The sequence below is a fragment of the Pelmatolapia mariae genome, linkage group LG22 (genome assembly GCF_036321145.2).
Source record: "Pelmatolapia mariae isolate MD_Pm_ZW linkage group LG22, Pm_UMD_F_2, whole genome shotgun sequence".
In the NCBI taxonomy this organism is placed as follows: Eukaryota; Metazoa; Chordata; class Actinopteri; order Cichliformes; family Cichlidae; genus Pelmatolapia; species Pelmatolapia mariae.
Window position 1 is genome coordinate 26,450,787 of NC_086245.2, and position 23,800 is coordinate 26,474,586.

The window sequence follows — 23,800 nt, forward strand, 5'->3', positions numbered from 1 at the left end:
TGAAGTAAAAAGTAATGGTTTAAACTGCTGGGTAGGCTATATTCAAAGAGGGAATTTCCAATTTCCAAGTTCCACCTCACTGCAAGACAGCAATTATGTGACTCCTCCAGTGGTTTTTTTTAATTCAAATATGAAAACATGACCTTTTCCTGCTCTCTTCCTCCATCTGAGTGTATTCCTTCTACTGTGCACTGTTGCCTTCTGGTCTAAGTCAACAAATAAAGCAGTACCAGAACTACGCATGGCCATGAAGTTTGACTTTAGACAACAAATTATAGGAAATAACTAAGTCTCCCCCTCTGTGCCTGGTACGATGTAACACATTGCTCATATAAGTAAGCAGCAGCAATGCAAGTCCCCATGTTAAAAACAGCAAATATGCCTTGCTGTGAGCTAATTCAGCTTCTTGGCATTAGCTAACAACTTGTCAGTCCATCTCTACACCAAACATGGTCACTCCTGGCTCCATAAAGCCAGCGTCCACTACCAGGCAGCAGATTGGTGAAGTGTGTGAGTGGGGTAGTTATTTGTGCTACTGCAAAAATAGGAGAAACATCCACAGCCAGCAGCCAGCGAAGCCCCGTGAGAGTGCTTTGGGATGGAGGGGTGATCATCAAAGAAAGGTCAAACAGTTTCCAGTGACTATCATGTGTTTTTGCTTCAAAATCCCAGCTCTGTCCGCAAATTACAAATGCATCTTCAACCAAAGCCGTTGATCTAATTTGCAGTTTTAGGAACAGTGATCTGGTTTAAACCAAAATGTCATGGGTTCTAACTTTGTTCTAGCTTTGTCCAGCTCTCCGTCAAATTTTATGAAAACCGGCTTAGTTTTGTGTGTAATCTTTCTGACACACAAACAGATATATGAAGTAATACCTCGTCTGTATCGCCAACCATGTAAAATATCCAGCGTGAAGGCACCTCTCACCTTCATGTAGCCTTTAATGAAGCTTGCAGCCTTGACTCCAGTCTCTACGTTAAAACTGATGTCCACCTTGACATCAGTCCTCTGGTCGGTCAGCTTGATGATTGGCACCTGAAAGATGAAGTGAAATGGATCAACAAACACTACAGTCATGTCTTTCTGTAAAAACATGCTCACTGTGTCCTGGAACACAAAGAGGAAAAAAGGGAAGGGGGGGAAAAAAAGAAAAAGGAACAACTGTCCCAAATGACAAGCTTTTAGAAATAAAAGCTAATCCAAAAATGAAAACTCAGCCATTGACTACTTATTATCATGTCAGTCAAGGAGGCACTGAAGCCTGTGGTCGCTTGCCTGGTTGTGTGCACAGCCCACACAATGACTGTGCGGGCCACTGAGTTGCTGTTTTCAAATGTATCCCTGCAGGATAGGAGCTATAAACACCTCCGAAGTAGGTGCACACATTAGCCCGAGCTGCAGAGTGATGGCTTTGACACAATGAAGGGAAGTTGCTGTGGAACCGAAATGAGTCGGTAAGTAAAGTATGACTGACCTCGGCTGAACAGATGACGGCAAGTTTTCATTTTGGGTGAACAACAGCAGACAAAGTACGCACTTCAGCATTCGCATCATAGTGGTTTCCAAAAAACAGCAGACTATTAATCAAGAAAGAAATGAACAGAAAGTCCACCACAACTCAGGAAATGTGTCACCTGTGAGGCAAACAGATGGACGACACTGACAGTGTCTCACAGGTTAAAGTGGACATTAAAGGGAATAAGTCAAAGCTTTATACTTCTGGGCACTGGAAGTGGCAAATTTTGTTTGCCTGGATTTCTTCCAGCTCTCCTCTTGATTTCTCTTTACTGGAGCTACAAACGTTTATTAGTTAGTGTGAAGAACTATCATTTTATCATTAGGCCAAAGCAATCAATTGCTATTTTATACACAGGGTGGAAATTTATCATCTAGTTCCTTACTGAGAAATAAACAGTTTTTAATTTTGACATTTATGCTAAATTTCTGAATTGTCTTTATCAATCAGCCTGTTTCTGTAGAAACATTTCACAAGTTTCTTTTGTAGAAAATACTGAGCTATAAAGATACAGATGTCATGTATAGCCCAGCCAATACAACAGGTGATTTAACAATGTGATGTATTTGAAACCTGATTTTTTTTTTTGAGGCCCACAAAACAAACAGATTTCCATAAAGTTTATTATGCGCTTCATTTATGTTTTCCATTTTCTTCAAATACTCTTTTATGCTACTCCGGACTGTTGCTAACCAGGAAATTGCAGATATCGTGTCAACAAACCATGCTTTTCATTTAGCAGCCATTGTGAATGCCAATACAGTTAGATTTGCAAGTCGCCAATCTATGGTCCAACAATAAATCAGTGTGGCTCTACTAGCTAACAGGTATCCAACTAAACCTATGGGATAGTTTGGACTAGGGCTGGGCTATATCATACCGTTCACGGTAATACCGGTGTAATGTTGGGCAACGATAGGAAAATGAAATATCGCGATAGAATATGGGTAAAACGCGCATGCGCAGTGCCTATGTTTACATACGCACATGGCGGCGACGCAGAATGAGAAGAGTGAAAGCGGATCGTTAAATGAAACGGATGAACAAGAATTGGTTTGTAAAAATGCTGCAACTTCAGTGGTGTGGAACTGGTTTAGCTTTCATCCGTCAGATACACAACAAAACACTATTTTTGGTAGCGCATGCTAGCGGGCCGTCGTTATTACCGTGTTTTGTGGAAAATATGGCACACTTAAAATCAATCCTTTGATTTTTCTGAAAATCGACAGTGCCCCTTATAATCCCGTGTGCCTTATGTATGAATTCCGGTTGTGTTTACTGACCTCGAAACTATTTTATGTGGTACACGGCGCTCGAAAATCTGTCAAATGTTTCAGTACGACTTTGCTAAGCTACGAACCCGCACCGCTTGATGGATTGTCGGCGCATTACGGCTATCGTAGGCAGGCGCCTCGCGGAGTGATACCTACTGTGCTTCAACATTATTACCGTATTGTGTGTGTATAACCTCTTTTTAAGTTTTGTGGATATTATACATGGTTATACTGAGGATATGTCGGCCAGTTTCCACTGGAAATGCCTTTTGGTTAAACTGTCAGCAAGGAATTTGCATTTGCACTGTTCATTTTTTATATAACTTTGATGCACTTAAAAAAGCTGCTTGTTTAAGTGAAAATACATTGATTTTTTTTTTTTTGCACTAATAAAGTTGAGTTGTAAAGTATTTTGTCTAGCGTCAATTATATCGTCAGTTATATCGTTATGGCAAATTTTCAAATGTATATCGTGATAAATATTTTTGGTCATATCGCCCTGCTCTAGTTTGGACTAATATATTAGAAAGCATTTTTCACCATCAAGTGTTAGTTTTTCTTTGTTTTTGTTTTTTTTAATAAATACCAGCCAATAACTTGTTAAACTCTTCTCAACCAGCTGCAATAAAGGATCAGTTGCTGGCCGCTATAAATGCAGAAAATAGCCAATATTGGCCGACAGTATTGTCCCGCCAATAAATCAGCAGTGCTCCAGTGTGATGGCCCAAATGCAATGACATACTATAGATGCATACAGGCACAGAGTGGAGAAGCACAACCTGCTTGTCTCTACTTACTGTAGCCTTGTCCAGCACTTTAATGGAGTTAGGGTCGGCAACTTCATGCTTGCGAAGAGCTTGTTCAAGCTCTTGCAGTGGCGGGCGCTCCCACTTCCCAGTCACCATCAGGTCAATATCACTAAGGGCAAAAAACATACATGAACTAATTTAAACAAACATTAATTAGTCCTAAAATTAAAATGACCTCGCAGCAAAACAAATCAGGAACAAAATTAAGTTGGCTATTTAAAAACTGAATAAATTTAAATCCTGCTCTTACCTTGTTGGAAGGTACAGCCCTGTGCTGAAGCTGCCATATATTTGGACCTGGTAAAACATGGTTACAGAAGTGTGAAAATGACCAAAATCACTGTCATTCATGGCATACAAGCTGACGTGTTACAGCTCTTCACATCACATTCTAACCATAAAGGGCTTGGCAACTTGCAACAATTATACTTCTAGCTTATTTGCGGTGGTGCTGTATATATCCAGTTCAAATGTTTGCAAACGACCAGGACTTAGGCATTTCCGGCTCCCACTTCAGAGACTGTAAACACTGCCAAGTTAAGTACGCTGCCAAATTAAGTACACAATAGCAAAGAACAAAAATGCTGTGCTTGAGGGCTGCAAGCGAATGCTCTCCAAAGGAAGCGGAGTTATTTCCTTTTCCGTCAAGGCAAAAGCACCATGACAGGCCAGGGTAAATACATGGAAATGAAAAGGGAGGCTGGGACAATCCGAGGCTTGATCCATTTACCTGACAATGTGGCTCACAGCAGAAGTGGTGAAGACTGGCAGCCAACAAATCACTGCTGCGCGTGTTTTACATGATTAAGCAACGAGAGAGGCACTGCATCAACCGCGCCTCGCTGTACTCTTCTCAACCAGCTGCAAGATCCTCTATCACCATTTCTACACCTCTCAAATGCGAGTACAAACACTAATTTTTCTGTTTTAAAGAGTGTCTCATAACTGCTTTCCAGTTAGTTAATTATGTTCTCATTCCTTATAAGGAAACTACAAAACAGTGCTAGTATGAGGTCAGTTTTTGTTGGGTCTGACACATAGTACTTTTGTTAAAGAGGAACAGTTTGGTCAAAAGTGTGAGTAAGAGATCGATGCCAATCTCACGTCTGTCTGTTATTTAAAACTAGGAGTCTGTTTGTTAGCTTGCAGTTTAACAGGAGGAGTGGTGACATGTGCCAGACTGAAACTTGGACGGGCACATCTACGGTCCTGTGACGCTGCCAGTTAATTAAGTCACTAAACCTGGCCAAAAAACATCTGAGCTGACTAATCTCTCACACCCAATCACACTTCCTGATCACAATAACTGATGTCATCTCTTGTCCAATGATATTTCAAATGTCATATTAATACATTTTGTCTTTACATTTTTTGAAATGTTTGTGCCTAATTTAAGGTCATTTTTAAGGGTTGTATCCTAATGAAATTATTCAGTCAAAAATAAATAGTTTTTAAAAAGCACCAGTCGAATTTTCAAAATTTAAGCATGTTCCTTTAAATAATAAAATCATTGAATCAAAATTTACAGCTGTTAAAGGAGGGTGTAGTGAGAGCAAGGCTGGCATTCATAGATGTGCACAGTTTAAAAAAAACAAAAAAAAAAAAAAACAGTTGGTGCTCCACCTGCTGTGGATCCAGGTTAGTTTCAAAGACTGCCAGCTGCGGCCCAAAAAGATCAAAGGTAGCGTCTTTTTCCCAGACAGAGAGAAAAAATAAAATAATTATTTAAAAAAAAAAAAAAAAAAAAAAAAGGGGGGGGAGACACTGTACTGTATTGAAACATTTGATAGTTTCAGCTATGATTTAGGAACACTGACAGGATATCAGTGAAGTCTCTGATTTATGCTGATCCAAACAAACGTGTGCGTGTGCATGCGTAACATACATCAACAGTAGGCCACAGCTCCTTGATGACCACCTCTATCCGGTTCACCACCTCCTTCCTCATAGCTGCCTCCTCCGGCCGAGGAGATATGTATTTGTAGAAATCCATCACCTCTTCGTGGAGTCTGGACAAAAGGACAAATAAGGGTTAAGTACAAGAATGAACTAAAAATAATCCGACTACGTGGTCACTGCTCTGGAAAGGTTCACACTGCTACTGCCGATGTATACATGTACTACCAAAGCTCATGATTATATGGACACTGCAAACTGAGAAACATTGCAACAGCTTATTAAAACATAATCGATGCCACAAGCAGATCTCAAGGTGTAATGAATATGCACCTTAGCCTGGTAGTGTTACAGCACTAATGAAAGCTTCCCTAATGAAAATGAACTTCGACTTGCAAGTGTGTCACAGGGTTAAAAACCTTCAGGAAGTGGCTTCTCATTTTAGCAGGTGCCGATCGTCATGTTCGGTGTTTAATATGAGAAATGTGGCAGGTGGCAGATTATATCAGCTGTTGCTAATGAACCTCAACTCTACAAGTGATTAATGACAGCCCCCACCCCCAAAAAACCATCACTCTGTAACATCCCGGTAAAACCAGATCACGAGTAATGCTTCTTCTCTGCACCACAGTGTCGTTTGAGAAAGCACATTATCCCAAATAAGCTGTCATGTAAGGGGACTTATACTCAGTTCCAGCTTCGTATTCTTACTCTCAGACTCCAAATTAGCTTTTCACAATTCACACGTCAATATAATCCTTAATCATCTTACACTGGTCCCCAGTTCATGCTCTGTCTGAAGGGTGAACACAAGGTTTGAACAGCAGGTGGGAGGGGCGGGAGATGACCATATTGGGGATATCTGCTCTCACTGACATCATAGAGAGCCAGGAGTAGAAAAAAATAGTGTGTTTAAAACCATCTGAGCCCAAGCTTTCAGGTCACAGAGGTACATAAACTGACCTCAAACTTTGTTTATGTTTCTATCATTGAAGCATTACATATGTGAGACAATGAGACAATTACATTTAACAGTCGCATATTATGTTCTTTGGACATCTAGGCAAATTTTATTTGAAATCGCTGACGCCACGTTAGACTAGCATGGGCCCACTTTAAATTAGGAATCCATTAGCTAGCAGTGACCCTGTTGACTGATATCAACATACTGGAAAATAAAATGCCATTAACCAGTGTCGCTGGCCCATATGCGTCAGCTGTGGTGCTGTGCGATACTGCAAATTTTGTTATTGATCCAATACCGAGTAAATGCAGCCATATTGCAGACACTGATACGTTTAGTGCATCAAACAGCTTATGCAGTGGAGAACACTGTGTCATGACTTATGAGATTAATTATCAATCATTTGTAAATTCTGAACATTTTAATGACCATTAATTCACTGCAATTTCTACTTACCACAATAATTAGTTAATACAAAAACAACAGCTTTTCATGCATTTGCAAACTAGATTTTTTTGAGACCTGAAATGTAAATGTGCCCATCACTAGTCGGCCATCTCTAAAGCACTTTGGGTCAACTACTGTTGTTTAAATGTACTATAACCTAACTAAACCAGATGTGACAGCCAGCACAAAAAAGGTTCAGGTATTTTTCATAGTGGATGTTTGAGATTTTTGAGGGGGTTTCTTACATTTCCCCCAAGTAAAACGTTAACACAGTTCAGTGGGCTACATACTGAACTTGGAGAATACAAACAAACTATCAATCCTATTGCACTAGTATCAGTCCAATACCAGTGTTGGGGTTGGGTCATTTAGACTGATCTGCCCACCTGTAATTGGCTGTGTCGCAAAAATTTTAAGATTCTTTCTTTTAATTAAAAAAACTAAACAAAAAAAAAGCTGCATAGATGTTACATTGTTATTTTATTGATGGTTGTTATTTCTAAATCATTGCATCCCTGTTTCAGATCATAGCAATAACAGAAACTTCAAACAGTCTTATTTTGAACTGGTGCCCTTTTGATCAAGAAGCTACAGCTGTTATTTCAGCATATCAAACAGATTTCTTGGGAAAATGGAGATAAATTTGACTAGAAGATGCCCAATACTGTGATAATGGAAAACTCAATTAGGAAATCTGGTCTAATTGTGAAGTCTGAAAATGCATAAATATATTTTGGAATTGCAACTTTGTAAAACCATGTTACTAAACCTGCCTGCTTCAGTAACAGTCAAACTGAAATAATTTGATGTATTTGTTTTTTGTTTTTTTAAAAAAAAAAATAAATAAATAAGTTTTTCTATGTCTTTATGAGAAGTCTCTTAGATCAGTACCAATTTAACCATCCTAGATTCGGCCAACTGTAGCCCTGCCCCATATTGTAACCACCAGGCCAAAAATAAGCCTGAACTAAAGTGGTCAACGTGCAGAGGAGCTATACTTTGCAGAATACTCATCTTCACTGAATACATTTGGCTTACAGAAAGACAACGGCACAACACACACCTGAGGTTTTGCGTGGAATGTGACCAAGGTTTAAGTAAAACACTGGAGGGCCAGAGTAGGCCTGGGAGTCTCCCAGGCCCGTTGTTGATATGAATTTGTGTTAGACAGCAGGGCACATGTAATGTACAGATTTCTGACCAGTTAAATGCCTTCGAACAGAGGAAGTCTGTTTGACCCATTCATTTTTTTCCCCTAGGAATCCATCCCATGATGCCAGTGTGAAATACAGAACAGGGGGGGACTGTCACAATCAATTACCAGAGCCCTGAAGAAAATGCACTCAGCCCCATGGGCCCACTCCTTGGTGAAAACTCTGTCAGCAAACCAGTCAGTCCAGCGTGTATCCATGCTAACAGTCCAAAGATTACACTCCACAATTAGAATAATAGCTACTACCAGAGCCATCCCTGACAAGCAATCTTACAGTAAACACTCAAAGCCTACAACTTTACTCCACCACAACATACAAGTATTTTTATGTTCACACTGTTCCAGTTTGAAGTGAAACTCCCTCTCTGTGCAGAACTTTAAAGGGCACCCCTGAAGGCAAACCAAAGCAACACTAGTCGGCACACAAGCTGAAACTTGTGTCAGAAAACTTGTAGAACCACGAATTACAAGATGAAATTCACTGTGTTTTCAGAAGAAAACATTCATTAACAACTTCAAACTTCTCAGCTCACTTAGATTTCACTGCAATTGGGAAACTCTGCATCACGCATGTGGAACTGCTTTCGTGACAAACACTGTTTCGTTGTTACAGAAGATTCCCAGATGGGTGCAAGCAGCCATTACAAATATCACAAGTTCCTGCAACACATTCAGAAATTCTTCGCTCATTTGTTTCAGAGGACGGCTTCTGTTAGTGCTCAGTTATACTTGAATAAAATCAAAACCTATTCAGTTAGTGTTTTTATTACACCAACAATGCAGATATTGCAAATTTAAACAACCCTTATTTATCATTTATAAACATTAAATAAATATTAGGTGAACTCAATACTAAGAAAATATAGCTAATCTGTGGCTAAAGCGAGTTCCTGGAAACTGATTTTAATCATACTTCAGTACTCTGGGATCCACCCCTGTATGTTATATCATATTGGCAGATCTCTACAAAGAATAACCTGCAAATAGGGAGTGCACCCAAATTAACTTGGGCACAAAGGTAATTAATTCTGGACTAAAGCACGTACCTTGCACATAACTAGTCCTTTCCCCCACAAATTGTATCAAATTATGTTTAAAACAGTATAATAAAAGGTCAATATTGAGAATTAATCTCGCAGGTTTCACCTCCCACGCTCACTGTCAGATTGCCAGATTACTTTTCGGATTCACCACAGCAGATTGCTAACAGGTTAAGTGCAGTTGTCCATATCGTTCAAATTAAGCTGGTTTCAACCTTGTCAACAAAAAAATGTTGTAAATAGATTTTCATATTTAATTTCTAGTTCTGTGTAATTACATTTCACTGGAGGAATAAAAAGGTTGTAATTCTGTTTTTAAACAGTTTTTTCCCCGTTAAGTCCAGCCTGCATAGGAAGCCGTTAGGTAAATTAGCTTTAGGCTCCTCGTTTAGGCTAACTAACGGACTACATTTAAAAGCAGCGTATCCGGTCGGCACCTTCTAAATAAATAAACCATTAAGAAAATCTACTCAAACTCGCTCCACGCCAACACATTATTCAACACTTCAGAATACGTTTTATTGCTTTACTTAATAGTTGGGCTCGACAGCTTGCCGGAATTATCGTGTTCGGTAACGGCCCAGTTTAACCTTCTGAATACCAAATCACGGCACTTCCGGTCTTTTTCTGGCCGTCTGCGGCTGCCTTTACGCAGCTATAACGGTTAGCTAATCAGCCAACGGCAAGAAGAAAAATGTCCAGCTTACTCTCCAGTACTCAGTGTACCGCCATAATCCAACTGCATTGCAAAACAAGAGTATAATATATAACTATACTATTTATATTGCCAAACAGACGACAGCGTCAGGAGACGTTTGTCAACTTATTACAGCTTATTTCACCACAAATCAGCGATGCGGTTAAGTCACTCACCCGAGTACCCCCGGGCTGTACTCCCTCGTCTTCCAGGGCGTGCAAGTGCTCGCATAATTGCCATTAGTGCAGTTAGAAATCGAATAATTCATCCCATAAGTGCTCGCCTTGTTGTCACTTTTCCTTCGGCCCGGGTGGTGACTGTGTGGTTGATTAATAGGTACAGAGGGGTGAACCTGATGCTGGTTCACGCAAATCTGCTGTAACTTGAAAGCCTGGTGCTCCTGCGGGTGACGGTGATGGTAAAGGTTGACATTATTGTCCATGCTGTCTCTCAAGTTGAAGAGCAGGTTGGCACCCCCGACGTTATTATTAATACTCCCCGTAACATTTCTATCCATAGTCCTCTCGAGTGAGCAGCTGGAGGGGGGACTGTCCGTCCCGGATTCCTGCGAAGACGACGAGGCAGATCCCGTTTTATGGGACGCAGTTTTCCCCTCACCTGGCTCGCTGATGTTCGACGGGGTTAAAGAGTTGTGTATGTTCCCGTTGGACAGTGCTCTCCCCAGCGGAGGAATCGCATTGCCGTTACCGCTACTACTGTGTGCAGCGCCGTTCGTGATGCTACGATGGCTGCTGCCGTTGCTCAGGCTGCCTGTAACGTTACCGTTGCTGCTGCAGATGCTCTTGCTCGAAGCCACGGCGGTCGCCACATTTTTTAAAACCGCGTAACTCACACACTGGTTGTGGTTTTGATTGTGGAGCTGCTGCTGAGCGGAGAGAGTCCGTACTCCCTGAGAGGTCTCCCAGACGTGCATCCATAAGGCGTTCGCAGGTCCTTTCTGTTCGGGCTGAATCCAAGCTACCCTCGGATCCATTCAACTTCTTTCTCTGGTAACCCCCCCGACAAGTCCCTAACTAACACTTCCGAGCCCGTGGTGAACCTGCGCCGCTTCTCGGACCTTTCAAAGGTCGCTACGCTGTCCGGGGTTACGAGAACAGACGCGTTTGAACATTAAACCGAATTAGGACCATTGATAAAGTGGCCCCCTTTTACACCGCTAGCTGGAAAATTTGCTAGCTGATTCCTACGGGAATTCAATATGGCGTATGCTCTTCAAAATCCACACGCATGCGTCCTACCAGGGATTTCTTAAATGATGACTGCGCCCCCCCACCCCCAATCCGCCCACTCCTTTATCGCTCCTCGGCCGGGAGACTGATGATTTGCAGGGAATAAATATTAGAATTTTCATTTGATAAATTATTAACTGGACAACAAATTAGGTACACGGTAAACGTCGATAATGAATAAAATGACCTGGGGTCTTTCTATTCTTTTTTTTTTTTTTTTAAATAAAGCAGGGCCTGGCCGTCCGCAGATCCTTGTGCGCTCAGTTTCAACTTCCCCGCTTTCACCAGTGGGTGGAGGAATAGATGAGTGGGTTCATAGGGGATCCCCATCAACATGAGGCCGGACAGAAGCTTATTGTTGCACAAATGATTGACTATTAACGTCCTGGACACGAATGCATGTCTTGAAATATTCACACATTAAAGAGAAATCAGATATATAGATTTCCCCAATTTATATGTTATATACTCATTACACTAGAGTTCAGGGACATTAACAGATTTGGCCCTGCAGAATACCTGACTTTTTCCGTGGGTGATCTAGCTATGGATCCGCAGCTTCCTCTGAAAGGCAAAAACTGGAGTTATGTAACTTTTAAGGAAAGTATAATTTACTTCAAAAGAATAGGCAGATCAGGCCATGAGGCTGTCGGCATCCCAAACACTTGCTCGAGGCCACAAACTCTGGCCCTTGAAATGCTGCTCACATACACACAGCAGTAAACCTACACTGCAGTGCAAACACAGACTGTATATAAGGACATAGAGGCTTTTCATACGATCTAAGTACAACAACACAGTAACATGGTTCCCCCCCGTCTAAGCTTAAAAGGGCCTCCTTTTTCCCTGTTTATTATTTCAGATGCACACTGCAGACCTGGATTCCAAATGTTCATTTTGAAGTGGTAACACACAGCAGGTGGTGTTCATCATCCCAGTATCTCAATACTGCCCAGGCCCCACCGGTAACAGCAATTTCCCAAGCCATTAAACACTACGGTGAAGGAGTGGCAGGCAGGATAACCAGCACCTTCTGGGATGTGTATGTATTTCTTTTTAAAGAGTATCTTGCATAATGCCTGCCCCCAACCTCTGCTACTCACGTGCAGCATGTGACATAGCCAAAGAAACTCCCCCCTAGAGCAAACTATGTGTCGGCTAGGATATGCAGCTCGCCATAAAACACACTCGGGCACACACACAGATGCTTACTCCCACTGTACGCCTGCAGAAATCCAATCTCTTCTTCCTATCTTTTCCATTTTACACTGCATGAAACACGGGCACTGACAAAGCACACTGAATAGGTTATTCCTCTCATCTCTCATGTCACAGACTCAGCTCGAGCCGAGCACCGACACCGACTATGTCTCAGCGTGCGTGTCGTTTCAAGGCTGGTTTGCCTCATTGTCAGCTTTTATGGGATTACAACATTGGTGACGACTGGACCGTAGCTGACAGACGCCTAAAAGATGCACACGAACACACAAACACACACGCACAGAAACAACAACACAGGAGAAGCTGGAGAAGCCACCAATATGCTCACAGGCATAACGGTAATAGGAGATAATATTAAGGAAGCAGGCAGTTGTCTGAGGCTGCATGTGGCTTGAATAGTAATGAGGCTGCAGTATGTTCCAGATATTTAACCCACATTAGTGGGAAGCTGCGCTTACAATGTCAGCAGCCATTACACTGTTTCTACATGTGAGCATATTGCCTGTGGTGCGTTGCCCCCACTGTGCAGTTAGGTACAGTAATAACAAGGACATCATTAGAATGAACCCACTGATTATCACCTAACCGCAGAGCAGGTTCAAAACTGCAAATCTGGGCCATCGACTTTATATGCAGTCTGTGGTCTGAAACTACAGTCCAAACTGTACCACCTGAATGCAAGATGGGGGGGTTAAAAGAGTTCAAACCTAGGAGGTGTAGGTGTGTTAATATGCGCCATCTACAGCTAAAGAGAACATCTTCAAACTGCTGTCCATCGCCTGCATTCTGGGTGCAAAGGAGGGATCCTGCACCATTTACAAAATCATAACCAAGGGATTTTAAGAAACACAAAGGAAGACCAAGATATCATACTGCTAGTTATGTCAGGGCAGAAATCAGTGCAACACCAAGTATGCTTTTTTTCTTCACGCATGACAATAAACTGAATATTTCTGTTAAAGTTAAAATGTTAAATAATTCAACATAAAACAGAAACTTTATATTACAAAGTTCACCTGCACTGTTATACAGAAATTATACACAAAATCTAAGACTAGGACTTCACATTTCCTTTAATTTCAGACTTTGACATAATATTTTGTCTTGTGAGAACCTGTACAAAGTCTAGTCCTATCTGTGGGAGGCAAGACTGGAGCCATAAATAAACAAATAAATAACCAAAGCAGCTATTACATTACCGGCTGGCTTAGGAGTCCATGTTGCCATGTTGGTTTTCCCCCTTTTATAGCCAGCAGTGGCCATATTTGAAGAAGAGGGTGGATCGCTAACTTATCAGCTGGACTTGACTGTTTTGAACCCTTCGTCATTTTCACTGTAGCTTCTAATGGTCACTCATACAATAGAGACTTGTCAATCACAAGGTTGATCCAGTCATAAACATTTCATGCTTTATCCTTTTTTCCCTCTTATTGGGTCCACAGTTTACAAAATGAACAGCTTATTGTTTTCAATAAATCTTGAAAGTAGACTTCCAGGCTGGCTTCACTTTTCACATCGGAAAGCTGTGTCCATCTTTTATATACAGTCTATGGCTTGCAAGACGGGCAGAACATGCAGCAGTGGCTTGTTATTTTACTTTTCTAGCACAGATATGTGTGTTTGTTTGCATGCAACAGTCTTAAAGGCTGAAGGTTGTTAATGCTGCATAGTTGCTTTTCCACGTTACATTAAATTATATAGCATGCGTATATTAAATATTACTTGTATCCAAGGCCTGTGTGTCAAAGTTTGGGACCAACAAGCCATTACACAGTGCATGAAGATGAATGGCATTACAGGCAAATGGCACGCTCAGTTGTAAATAGTGTCTGTGTAATATAGTGATGCAATTACAAGGAGCCCAGACAGAGGATGCACAACTAGAAAAAACACCCTGGAAAAAAGAGAGAGAAGGTGGGGGCATGAAGGATGTCACTCTGCAAAGCAGCCATCATTTATCATCACACGCAGACGCAGCAGTCAAAGTATTTATTGGTGACAAAGTGTAAAAATCCCTTTATAAAATTCCTAAAGACATGACCTCAGTTGTGACAGGAAAATTACTTCATCAGGAAATGAGTGAGCAAACTTTAAAGATAACTGTACTTCTTTTGAATAAAAAGTAATTTTTAAAACCCACCCAAAAAAGGGCACATGAAATTCTGAGTACCAACAAACCATGACATGATTTAAGAAAAGTCTTAACTTACACTGACAAGATTATGACTCACAGTAACAAAAATGAAACAGTAATGGAGCGAAAGAGACAAGTTCAATATTTCCTGTTCCTGTCTTTACTTCCAGTTCTTCCCTTCAAAAACACATCTCGCACAGCTTTATTCATTCAGCACGCGTTGTCCTCCTGCTTTCACCTGGCCAATATTTTTCTCTAATTTCTTCTCCACTTCTTCACCATCTCTCTGAGAAACTCCCAGCATGGGGCATGTTTTGGGGCAACTCTTATTTTCTAATTTCAGGCATGGGTGACTTATTGACGCCTGTGCTTGATCTCCATTCTCTGTCCCCGCAGTCCATGAGTGGGGGACAGGCCTGATGCAAGTCTCGGTCTTTTTAAGTCCAGATATGCAGTTACATTCACAAAGTTGCTTCTCTTTCAGGACTTTGAGATGACGAGGTCAGTAGATGACACCCAGAGCAAAATCCAGTAGAAAACACGTTCTACTTAATTCAGAACTCATCTATTTGATGCGAATCGACGTTAAAAAGATTTGCAACAGCTGAATCTTGAGGATAAAATGACCATTTTAAATGTCTGCTTTGCATTTCCAACTTTATGTTCCAACTGGGAGAATATGCAGAGCAGGAGGAGAGTCTTAAAGCTGTTTACTGCTGCTGTAGAGTGTCATAAATCCCATATATTACCATGGAGCTACTCCATTCACAACCTTTATTTCCTCTGGAGGAGAGCTGAATGCCGCCTCTCCTGCAAATGCAACACTTCCAGCACATTCAGTCCATGCTTGTTGAGGTTCCTTGGTGCTTTGTGATGTTATTACCAATGTAACAGAAATGATAAAAACCTTTCTGAGATGGTGACTTTTAACTATCGCTTCTTCACACCTAGAGTGAGCTTGTTTTCAGTGGAAAAAAATAAGCTGTGTTCAAGGTTTGTTGCAACATTAGAGAATTTCTAAATTAGGCAAATGATCACGGGAATGTTCTTTGCCGTTGCAGGAGAACACATTACCTTTCAAGGTGTCCAGTTTTCTAGAACAGAAAGGGAATCAACGCCTTCCTGCTTTTAGGGTAGTCCTCAAACTTGGCAAGGTACCATCTGCAGAGCAAGAACAAAGGAACAAGAAATTTTCCTGTGTTAATTCTGAATTTTATTTTATTTTTTTTTTTAAATGTACAGTGTGCACACTCCAGGAAAATTGAATAACCAGTGTGAGAACGCTGCCTGTTTTTGTTCTTACTTGTGGTGGGCCACAGCTCTGCTAGCGAGGACCACTGCGGTAAAGATGGCGAAGGCTGCACTGTGAACAGAGTGACCAGCCAGAGCGAAGCCAGCCCACTCTGTTATCTCGCCCAAGAAGTTGGCCCCAGACACGTACTCAAACATGCCGCCTGTGGGCGGAAGACAGCGACATTAGAGCAGGTGGGTTTCTCCTTTGATGTGCTCACTGATGCAAAAATAACCCAAACATTTTAATGTTGAGGGAAATAAAATCCAGTGACTTTTTGCAGAATACAATTTGATACTAAGCTGAAGAAGTGGTGACATTTCCACTGCCTGTGAATCTTATTTGGAGGCAACATGCAGTTACAAAATGCAAAGGGCATTCACAGAGCTGGCTTCATACCACACATACATGGCTGAGCACTCAGTATGTGACTGCAGGCTATGCGCTCAGCAGTGCTGCTACCCTTTATGTGAAAATAGCAGATTCTTGGCTGAGGGGATTCCAGACGTGCCTGTAGGTTGATCTGGAGCAACAAGGCTCACAGCTTCCTCGCACCTCGCCTTCTCTGCTTTATTTTCTTTAAGGTTCAGGGAAGGATTGTTTCAACAGGTTCAGTGCAAGTTCAGGTTCAAGGTGCTTTTGTTGTGACTACGCTCCCAGTCAGGGGAGCCGCTCACTTTGTGAACCCGTTATGATTACAGATTTATTTAACAGAGGTAGAAGCCAACTTATGGTTTGGATTTTTCAGAGAAAACAGTTTGATTCAGTGTACCCACCTTACAGGCTGTTTTGCAAAAGGAATTTGGATGTGAGCCAATGCCTTGTTTACCCAACCCCCTCCTTACATGTCACATCTCATACAGTGCTCAGCCAGTTAAATGCAGTAAAAGGTCACACACACTTAAAAAAAACAAAAAACAAAACATAAAACCACTCATGTTTCAGTTGTTAGGTCTGTTTTAGCCAAGCTGGGGCGGGCTGCACAGCGAACTCTTCCTAAAATGGGTTTAATGATCAGAGAATGTTGATGTGTTGCATTCCCCTCCCAAAAATAACCAAACAAACCAAACATTTATCGACCATTTGTACCGAGAACCACCAACCATCATTTTGACCCTCAGTGTTAAATGCTGCAGTCCTGATTGCCTAACAACATGAAGGCTGTATAGCATGACCCAGATCTAGCTAGATAGCTAAATATATAAGGCACTGTCGTTAGATAAAAGATTAGTAATTATCACAGGGTTTGAATGGATCTGGGATGGAATTCTTATCCAGGGCGTTGGATGACAGATGTGTGGAGAATTAGACGAGTTGCTGTGTAGAGCAGCGAGGGAACCATAGCTGAACTAAACAGAGTCGAGTCTGTAGAAAGTAAAGAGTGAAATCCAGATCAGAGTAGCTGAATCAGGCCTGAGGAGCTGAGGGAGGTGACGAGCTGCAGAGTGAATGGCAAAAAGCTGCAGAATGACAAGTGAACAGTTTTCTCCTTTGCAGCCTCTTTATCGTGGTTAGTGAAGAGCCGTGCAGAATATATTGGCTGTTGGCAACTTGGTCTGTCACAGATCAAGCAGCAACTCTGACTGAGAAACCAAAGGTCATCATATGTTCTTACATTAGGGACTTTTCAGTCACATGGTTGACCCACCCTGAGGCATGCTCTGCATTTAAGCCTCCCTTCTAACCAACTGGGGCAGTCGTTTACAAAATGAACATGTTATATTCAATGAGACTTGAAAGTAATAAGTGAAAGCACCAACAGCTTGTTTCAGAAATCCCGTGTGAAATGTGATTTTTTTTGTTTATGTAGTGTTGTCAACTGATCCTTCTGTGCTTAAAAAATTCCAATGTTAAAAATGTAAACAAATACTATAAATACATCAATCTGAAAGCACATTAGTCTCAAATAACATGAACACTTCATAAAGATGAATTATGTACACAGCCTGAATACTGAATAAGTGAGGGTTTCACATTTACACACATAATACACATCTTCCACTGTACGCCTGGCTAACTGTCCAACAATTACTGTCAACTCTGTGTGGTTTAAAAGATTTCCATGTTTGTGTCAGTGAAAGCAAACACACTAAAAGTCCTACAAGTTGGACCGTATTAGAGGATGTGCAGCAAGAGCTGTTTATACAGTAATGTAAGAGCTCACAGAGGCCCAGGCAAAGACAGCTAGTGACAACCTGTGATTCTGCTTACAGTGTGATCTGTATAATCATGAGACCACACTGGAAAATTAGCATCTAGCACACAGAGACCGCAGTGTCAAGGGCCATTATGTGATTGCAGGTTTTGTGACTTCCTTCTCACTCATCACGTGTGCTGCAACAAAAACATTCAGAGTCTAAACCTAAGAATAAGTAGCACCACAATGTAAAAACGGCACCGTTTACAAGGAAGGACTGTATCCTAAAATTGAAGAAGGCCCTGTCTCAGAATTTCATGAAAGTATTTTATGCTTATTTCCAGCTGTATACTTTTATTTTTGGAATTTGCTAGAATAGCTTTATTGGAAACCATGCTTATTTATTTTATACTAATCTTAGTATGGCCCCTCAGTTACTCCTCTGCCTGAAACTAGCTGTTTCACAAACACGTAAGCAATTTGATCAGTTTCCCCCTCTACATTCTGTATGTATATGCCAGTTTTTACATGCATACACAACGTATAAAAGGTAAACTTGATGTGACAGTGTTCTGAGTTAAGCTCTTAAATAAATAAATAAATACATAAATAAATAAATAAATAAATGTTTACCAGCATAATCAATGTACAGTTTGCCCAGGACTGATAGAAATTACATTACCCCATTCTTTATAGCTTACTTTACAGAGTACAATGAAAACCTGATGAAATGATTTCATTATATATTGTTTTCTTTCATCATTTAATGATCAAATTACTAACAAAAATGTTGCATTGCTTACTTTAGGTTGAGTATGCAAAAACTTAAACAAGACTACACACACAGAAATGACTCATCCTTAATTACTGGACACCTGCTGTTGAATTTCATCTGAACAGAAAATGAAATAGTCTAAATCAAAGTTGTCAAACATTAGGCCTGGGACCCAGAATCAGCCCGGCACAGACTCCAATTAGGCCCAATGGACAGTTTTGGACAATATGAAGGAGTGCATACATTTTGAACTGTATTTTCATATTTTTTTCCCCTCAACACAGACGCTACACTTTTTTGGTTGTTTTTTTAACAATAAGTCCACAATTTTTAAAATGCTATTTTATTGTGAATTAACAAAACTTTCTGCTGTACAATTACAGGACAGTCTGGGTGACAAACCTTATGTAATTTTAAAAATTTATTTCTTACAACTTGAGCTGAGCTTGAGTAGTGCTGACAGATTATTTCTTCAACACAGCAGCATTTCTAGAACAGGTAGAAGAACTGAGACAACCTTGAAACGACACCACTTCTTCTTATGAAGTTATCTCAGGGACAAAATGTGTATCTAAACTCCTTTACGCTGACAGAAAGGGGAGTTTCACTGGTTTGACCCACTGGAGATTAAAATGAGTTTAAAATCCCAAGTCTAAATAAAATGTCAGAGTCTGACTGAAGCCCTTACCTTTGGGAACCTTGTAACCAGTCTCTCCGGGCTTTCTCAGGTTCCTAAGGATGTGGTCAGATTGTACATTTATAAACCAGCCGACGAACCACAGTACCGAGCCTGGAGACAAAAGCAAAAGCTGTTTCAGCAAGTGACTGTACTGACAAAAAGCCAGAGAGCAAAGCTTTGCATTTCTTTTTCTTTTAGCATTTCCACATTTTGATGAATACTCCTGGTTTCCTTCCGAAAGTAACCTTAAAATATCATATTTTAAGTTTTCCTGCTAATCCAACTTAGGGTCACATACAGCCTATATTTTCCCAGCTGTAACAGGACAAAAGGGAAGGTTTTAAAAGAAGAAAGAAAAGAAAAACTGCGTTGAGAAACTGTTGTTATAAATAAAATACATATATACATACATGATGCTTTAGACAATGTGCACAAACTGGCGAACTTATTAAACTCTGCGTAGTCACTGTCATCTGTGAGGTACAGCTCTCCAAACATTCACCCACATCTATCATTTCCTAACTCTTCAAAAATAGCTCACACTCAGGCTGTGGTTCTCAGCCAGAAAAAGGCCAAAGTGCCCACAACAGGTCAGGGACGAGTTGTCTAATAGTAGGTACTAATGGAAAAAGGCTATCTTGGAGTCTCGTTGATGAGTTGATGACTGAACCTGGGGTTATTTGGCATGCAGCCGCCCCACTGACAAATCTGATAATTTCACCTTTCAAAAACCTTTCTGTGTGTACAAACGTCAAAAACTATACATAACATCTTTCTCACTCACTTAGAAAAACTCAAATACATGTGGACGAATCACCTGATACCCACAGATCACATGGAATGCCCACATGGGCATTCAACATGTAAAACTAGAACATCTGGGCTCCCAGTGTATACCGGCGTTTCTTTTTCATAAATAAACAGAACAGCTCGTAACCATTCTACTAGATAACACAGATTTTTTTGGGCTCAGTAATGTCTCCAGTCTTCCCAGATGAGCTGGAAGAAGGGGTGAGTGAGGCCTTAGCTCGTCTGCTTAGGCTGCTGCCTCCATGACCCAGATAAGCAGCAGAAAATGGGTGGCTAGATACATGGCTGGACTTATCCCAGATATACTGCCACATGTGTATACGTTGCTTTATATGGGTTTTTGAAAATTGTCCAGCAGATGCTCTCCTGGACAGTTTTCAGCACAGTGCATGTAGAGGACTATGCAATCAGCAGAGCCTCGCATTCACTGCAAGTTTCGAATAAGTTTGAAAAAATTAGTATTACATATGTAGCATCCATGTATCCGTTATTGTCAAGCTGTACTTAAAACTGATACTATGTAATCCAACTGGTGCAGTCTACAACGTGGTTATTTTTTATTGCACAAGAGGATGAGAGTGCAATTGTAAAGTGGAAACTACATCCAGGACGCTTGGCTAGCCAAGAACCACAGTGAAAGCTGAGTGAATGCCGACGCCAGCCCATCAACCAGACCTTGAACTTCAACCGGTAACAAACTGATGAGCAGTCAGGTTGCAGTCTCTGTTTCTACAGTAAAATCACAGTGGAGATCACTTTGAAGTCACTGTGTTGGTTTTTATCTTTGTTTTGTGCAATACCAAGAGAAAGATGTGTGTCCTCATTAGGATAGGGATTTTTGTTGGTGTGTGAAACTATAGCTTACAGGTTTATATTGTTAAATGGTAATTATGAAACAATGTGTTACGGGTCATTTTACAGAGTAACATGAAAGTAATGTAACATGTTTTTTTCTTATTTATTTCTATGTCCTTTACTTTTTACTTAAATAAATACAGAATTTTCCTTAGGGATTAATAAAGTATTCTGATTCTGCTTCAGACAGATTACTGAATCCTGGGAGTAATTAATCAACGCACTGCATTACTTTTAATAAATGTTTTATTTGTAATATGTGTGAGAATTACTTTTTTTGAGTAACGACCCCAACACTGATCACAACAAAGAGGGGGAAATGCCTCCAACATGGACAAACATTTGACCAGACAACATGCAATTAATTTGCATGAATTTAATGTCTTTGATATGCTGCTTAGCGATGGGGGTGACTCTCAAAGAAGATCCAGTGAGAATCGGTAAGAGAATGAATAAGGGATGGAATTGATAAGTGATATGGATATTAGCTCAATTCTTATCAATTCCCATCCCTATGTACACGTATAAAGTACTAATTACACTCACTACAACATTTTAACTTCTGCACACAACAAAATAATTCACATTCCTGTTGCAAACAGTGGGGGAACAGGACACCTACCAATGAGGAAGCATGGATGTGTAACCCAGGATGCTGGGTACTCAGCATAATGGCTCAGGTACCTGATCTGCATGAAGCCATTATAGCAGCAGAACACAAAGGCCAGGGCGAATGAAGCGAACGGTGTCGCTTTCCCTCCTCTGATTAAAAATGGATAAATGCAGGCTCTGCAGAAGAAGAAGAAAAAACACAACAAGAACACATTAGTTTGAGTAATGGCATGTTTATACTGAAATGTATTCATCTGTGCACATTTTGACATCTCCTGTATCTGAGTTGCATAATCAATCAGGCGTTTGTTTGCCCAGTTGAAGGGGTACTTACGCAATGCTCCTTGCGAAAGCCTGCTTATAACACTGCATAAATAAATAAACGTGACTGCCCACGGTTACTTACCTCTGGACATAGTGAAAGAAATACATGGCAATGAGGAGCTGATTAGATAGTAAAGACGTCTTAGAAGAAGATGTCCGGAGTAGCAGACACAAAGGGAGCAGCAAGGCTGGCAGCTCCTGGACGAACCAGGCGAACCTGGCGTTAACTGGAAATCCATACTTGCTTGTAGCATACCGCCCGTAAGGAACATTTTCAAACAGCAAAGTAATAAAAGTGCAGGCTGCCATTAAAAACATGAGGTAAGCCATGCGGTCCAACATGTACAGCTCCTCTTCCTCCGAGGAGAAGAGCAGGGAGAGGAGAGCGTCCATTTCGACCTGAGGGCTAATATTTAAAACTAAAACGTTCACAATTAGCTAACTATACATACCGGTTCTTCCCTAGCTTGTAGTCCAGAACGCAGACAAGAGCCTGGACAGCGCACACGCTCGCGACCGATTCGGACCAATTAAGAGTTCTTGAACGATTACGCAACCGATCCTTTCAGCCAATGAAAGCGCTCGGTCTTTGCACCAGCACGTTAGATTGGATCCGGTGGAGACTCCTGCTGTGATAGGTTTCTGAGTTCATAAAGTCGTCAGACTAAACTCTCGCGAGGTCATAACCCAGCCGGAGAGCCGGCTGTTCGTGTATGAAAATGCTTATACCTACTCCTCATCCCCTACTTGCCAAATTTATACATTAACATTTATATCGACTGTTTTGTGCAAAACTCAGCTCGGTTAAACATCTCTCGGTTTAACATACGCAAATTGTTGCTGCAGTTTATTGTTGTAATCACAGCACTTCCCAGATGAGGTTGCCTATTTAACCCATCTCTTGGGTAATAACTTTCTGCTGGGTTAACGTGACTTTGTGTTATTTACTTCAAGCCAGGGTTATGCTACATTTTTATATTTTTCTTCTTTGCAGGCTGCCACTACCGTTCAGTTTTAATGACAAATGGTTAGTCTATATTTCTTAATGACTCTTTCTCAAAATTGAACTATAATGTGGAAAACAGCAACTTCTACGGTCACTTTAATACTGCTATATAAAAACTTTTTTTTAACTTTTCATTGCTGTTAACATATAAACACACACAAAAAAGAGACAAAAAAAATTTCATATAGAATACAAGCATTTTCAGTTCATCAATATTTTTCACAAAGAGTGGCTGTGTTTTCACTCATGTTAACACACTTACTACATTTTAGAATTAACATGAAGTGTTAAACCTGGGGACACGGCCATCATCTTCGCCTGCTGGTTGGTGAAGATGATGGCCGTGAAAGTGTGAGAGAAGAAAGGCCAAAGGACCAAACGATATCATAACAATAATAGTAACAGATTTGTGTCTGTTATGTGTCTGCATATCTAAGATGATAAGATGTCAGCGGTTAAAGTATATTATGCAGCCCCTTATAGGCCAAAAAGAATTCCTAACATATGTTTGGCAAACTGCTAGTATAGTGCTTCATGCTGTCGGCCATGAAGTTATAATGAAACGATGCTTTCATAAGATGTAGGTGGCTTAATGCAAAAAATGAGTCATTGCTAGGTGGTTGCTAGGCAATAATATTATGTTTAATACAGCGTTTGTCCATATAAATGACATGTTATTGTTATGAAAATAAAAGAATAGGATGCTTTCATAGGGGGTTGTTGGTGGATAAAAAAAAGAAAAGAAAAACAGATCATTTTACCTCTTTGCTTGCTGGTTGCCATGCAACGTGAAGAGAATATGTTTAACTAGTGTTTTGTGTGTATAAAATTGCTGTGATGAAATAAAAA

At 40.7% G+C, this 23,800-nt stretch overlaps 2 protein-coding genes across 3 annotated transcripts in view; both read right to left on the reverse strand.

The window, feature by feature from the left end:
* The window catches only part of tent4a (terminal nucleotidyltransferase 4A), a 21,024-nt gene extending 9,961 nt beyond the window's left edge, over window positions 1–11,063 (reverse strand). For both annotated transcript variants that reach the window (XM_065471228.1, XM_065471231.1), the window contains exons 1-5: window positions 10,034–11,063; window positions 5,486–5,609; window positions 3,851–3,897; window positions 3,589–3,709; window positions 929–1,036 (exon numbers count right to left, since the gene is read on the reverse strand). In XM_065471228.1, coding sequence (XP_065327300.1) covers window positions 929–1,036; window positions 3,589–3,709; window positions 3,851–3,897; window positions 5,486–5,609; window positions 10,034–10,851 — 1,218 coding nt within the window. In that variant the 5' untranslated portion in view covers window positions 10,852–11,063. The remainder of the gene's footprint in view (window positions 1–928; window positions 1,037–3,588; window positions 3,710–3,850; window positions 3,898–5,485; window positions 5,610–10,033) is intronic.
* Window positions 11,064–13,400: 2,337 nt separating this feature from the next.
* srd5a1 (steroid-5-alpha-reductase, alpha polypeptide 1 (3-oxo-5 alpha-steroid delta 4-dehydrogenase alpha 1)) lies at window positions 13,401–22,459 on the reverse strand. Its single transcript, XM_065469900.1, has 5 exons — window positions 22,028–22,459; window positions 21,632–21,798; window positions 19,354–19,455; window positions 15,766–15,916; window positions 13,401–15,623 (listed from the first exon to the last, which is right to left on the reverse strand). Exons 1-5 carry the CDS (start codon window positions 22,336–22,338, stop codon window positions 15,557–15,559), a joined length of 798 nt encoding a protein of 265 aa, XP_065325972.1. The 5' UTR covers window positions 22,339–22,459; the 3' UTR covers window positions 13,401–15,556.
* Between the last annotated feature and the right edge of the window lie 1,341 nt (window positions 22,460–23,800).

Coding starts and splice junctions, on each gene's coding strand:
- srd5a1 (XM_065469900.1), bottom strand. CDS start 22,338: ATGGACGCTCTCCTCTCCCTGCTCTTCTCCTCGGAGGAAGAGGAGCTG. Junction 15,917..19,353: donor TGGTTACAAGGTTCCCAAAG/GTAAGGGCTTCA, acceptor TTCCGCCCACAG/GCGGCATGTTTGAGTACGTG. Junction 15,624..15,765: donor AGAGCTGTGGCCCACCACAA/GTAAGAACAAAA, acceptor CTTGCTCTGCAG/ATGGTACCTTGCCAAGTTTG.